At 35.2% G+C, this 3505-nt stretch overlaps 1 protein-coding gene across 1 annotated transcript in view; it reads left to right on the top strand.

Moving 5' to 3' along the window:
* Positions 1-3172, top strand: part of LOC111083449 (potassium channel subfamily T member 1-like) — a gene marked incomplete at its 3' end in the record, with an annotated part of 21950 nt that extends 18778 nt beyond the window's left edge. Inside the window, exons 11-12 of the mRNA XM_022379972.1 lie at positions 817-953; positions 3109-3172. Of these exons, the coding sequence (XP_022235680.1) occupies positions 817-953; positions 3109-3172 (201 nt within the window). The remainder of the gene's footprint in view (positions 1-816; positions 954-3108) is intronic.
* Between the last annotated feature and the right edge of the window lie 333 nt (positions 3173-3505).

The following is a 3505-nucleotide window of genomic DNA, read 5'->3' as shown; positions in this document are numbered from 1 at the left end:
AACCCAAATTATTATGTCAAAGATAATTATGGAATACTTTTTTAACCCAAATTATTATGTCAAAGATAATTATGGAATACTTTTTTAACCCAAATTATTATGTGGTATTTTTTAACAACAATTATTATTTCGAACTTTTAACCAGAATTATTACGTTATTTTTTGTTCGGTATTAATATCTGGTGCTTTTTTGTTCAATATTATTATATGATGCTTTTTGTTCTATATTATTATATGGTGCTTTTTTGATCGATATTATTATATGGGCCCGGCATGGCCAGGTGGTTAGGGCGCTCGACTTGCAATCTGTGGGTCGCGAGTTCGAATCCCCGTCACACCAAACATGCTCGCCCTTTCAGCCGTGGGGGACGTTATAATGTGACGGTCAATCCCACTATTCGTTGGTAAAAGAGTATCCCAAGAGTTGGCGGTGGGTGGTGATGACTAGCTGCCCTCCCTCTAGTCTTACACTGCTAAATTAGTGACGGCTAGCGCAGATATCCCTCGTGTAGCTTTGCGCGAAATCCATAACAAACAAACAAACAATTATTATATGATGCTTTTTTGTTCGATATTATTATATGATGCTTTTTTGTTCGATATTATTATATGATGCGTTTTGTTCGATATAATTATATGGTGTTTTTTGTTCGGTATAATTATATGGTGCTTTTTGTTCGATATTATTATATGATGCTTTTTGTTCGATATAATTATATGGTGCTTTTTTGTTCGGTATAATTATCTGGTACCTTTTTGTTCGGTGTTGTTATATGGTACTTTTATTTGATTTTATCATGTGCTATTTTTGTTCAGGATTACTATGTGGTACTTTTGTCGCCTTGTGAGCCGGATACTACTACCAAAATGATTTTACAAGTTCCAATGTGGGCTCAAAGAGTCATCTATATCCAAGGGTCTGCGCTGAAAGACGCAGACCTCACTCGAGTCAGGTGAGTTATTGACCTTTCTTTCTTTTAATTTGACACAGACTCACTCGAGTCAAGTGAGATATTGACCCTCCCCTCTTTTAATTTGACACAGACTTACTCGAGTTAGGTGAGATATTGACCATTCTTTCTTTCAATCTGACACAGACTTACTCGAGTCAGGTGAGATACTGACCATTCTTTCTTTCAATCTGACACAGACTTACTCGAGTCAGGTGAGATACTGACCCTTCTTTCTTTTAATTTGACACAGACTCACTCGAGTCAAGTGAGATATTGACCTTCTTTCAATCTGACACAGACTCACTCTAGTCAAGTGAGATATTGACCCTTCCTTCTTTTAATTTGACACAGACTAACTCGAGTCAGGTGAGATATTGACCCTTCCTTCTTTTAATTTGACACAGACTAACTCGAGTCAGGTAAGATATTGACCCTTCCTTCTTTTAATTTGACACAGACTCATTCAAGTCAGGTGAGACAGTGATCACTCCTTCTTTGCTTTAAACAAAGATTGTTGTTTTAGTAACAAAAGAGGAAGAAACCCCTTTGGCTTGTGGCCCCTCTTTACAACAGTTTTCCATCCACAAAGTATTGTTGTACGAAAACATTTTAAGAAACAAAATATAGTGAGTAATCAATAGTAAAAAGTTAACACTTTGTAAATATTTGCAAGAAATATACTTTATTAAGTAATTATCTATTGTGACCACGTTCAATAAAGACAGACCGACGCTAATATTTATCATCAATTGTAAAGAAATGCACTTTGTTTAGGCTTTTATAGTGAAAACTTTCATGTAATATCTCTATATTTTGATTTCGAATAAACGACTGTTCCACTGTCAGTTTGGTTTAGTTGTGGTTTCATTTCCCTGAGTAGCAAACGCTTTTTAATACAGAGTTGTTCTTCATTAATTACAGGTGAAATATTCGCTTGTTATATTCTCGCCACGTTCCTTCAGTGCATAGGACGTGACGATGTAAATATTTTATTTTCTCGAATCTGCAAGTTCCTTAACGCGATATAACAGGCGTCTGATCATTAAGTCAATATAGATACCCTGGTGCGCAGAGAGCTGGTACTTGTGTGCCTATTATATTACAGTCTAACATCTTCTCAAGTTCTTCCATAAACCATTTTTGTAGGACGATTTTAAGGAACTCTTCCAACAGAGATAGTAAACATCGTTTTATGTTTTCAACCTCACGTGCACGCGACTACAGTAACACTTCAATCAAGTTTCATTTTTTAATTTATTGAGGTTAAATTGTGAAAATGTATAATGTCCTCAAATATTAAATATAAGCAACTATTTAAAGTTTTGGTTACCGGAATATTTATGAACAATGTATGTTTATGTAAATTTGTTACATCTACATAATTATCAACAATAATTGCCTTGAATCTATCAGCGAACTCAAAGCTGTCCTTTAATGTCACCATCATAACGACAAAAATAACGAACAACTGTATTATAGTTAGTCAGGAAAATTGCTGTAGGTCGATTTGACCCCGCCTTGTTACTATTGTACTATAATTGCACTTCGCTTGACCCTTAACTTTATTAAGGTCATACTTATTAGTTCAGAAATTGACCCATATTAATGGTAAACATAACAAATTGCTGTATATTATTATAGATTTAGAACTAGATTTAGTTTCTTACTGGCAGCTTATTACTTTCTTCCTTCGCCTCTCTCGGTTTATTCGTTCTCTCTCGCATCTTCCAGTCCTTTTATTTTCGTTTTTTGAACTCCTGTCGTAAATATTCCTTTCTCAAAAACCACACCTAACACGTTTCCCTTATATTGGATTACATCTCATAATCATAATGGGTTCCGTAATCTTCACAGCTGCTGAACGAGAAAGGCGGTCGCTTCCTCCAATCATTTTCTACGGACTTAGAGCGCTGTAATCCTCTAATCCCTCAGGGACTGACCAAAAGCTTTCTCGCCACTCTCAACACTAACCTATGTTCCTTACATCTAACTTCTTAACAATATTAAGTCAGAACAGAATCAAGCAGACGGTGGAACAAGTCTTTCTTGTACTCAAACATCTCTGTTGTCTTTTCATAATCTTCGGGCTAAACATGACATTTTATCAGACCCTACTTGTGCCTGATGGTTGATACAATTTTTATTTCTACTGTAGGATGAATGCTGCAGAAGCTTGCTTCATCCTCACTGGAAGAAATTACGCCGATCGAAGTGCAGCGGTACGTCTACATTTTACTTTCTGTTGACAGATGTAACACATTTGTAAGACATCCTCTAAGATAAATTAACATCCTCAAACTGTTACAGCTAATGTAGTCTGTCCGATCTGTTAGCACTACTTCTTTAAATAAGGATAGGTAGAGAGCATGTGAACTGGATTTGATTAAATCGTGTTTCTCTGCCATTTCAACGTTTATGTCAAACTTAAATCTAAGATAGTTTTACTTTACAAAAATATTTGGCTTTCATATAGATAGATATTTGTAAGTTTTTTTTTTATCCACGTATGTCATCAGTAACTTTCAGACTTAATTTATTAATTTATTATGACG

This window comes from Limulus polyphemus, unplaced genomic scaffold (assembly GCF_000517525.1).
Source record: "Limulus polyphemus unplaced genomic scaffold, Limulus_polyphemus-2.1.2 Scaffold9573, whole genome shotgun sequence".
In the NCBI taxonomy this organism is placed as follows: domain Eukaryota; kingdom Metazoa; phylum Arthropoda; class Merostomata; order Xiphosura; family Limulidae; genus Limulus; species Limulus polyphemus.
The sequence above is the reverse complement of the archived record's forward strand: the minus strand, read 5'-3'. Positions and strand labels throughout refer to the sequence as shown.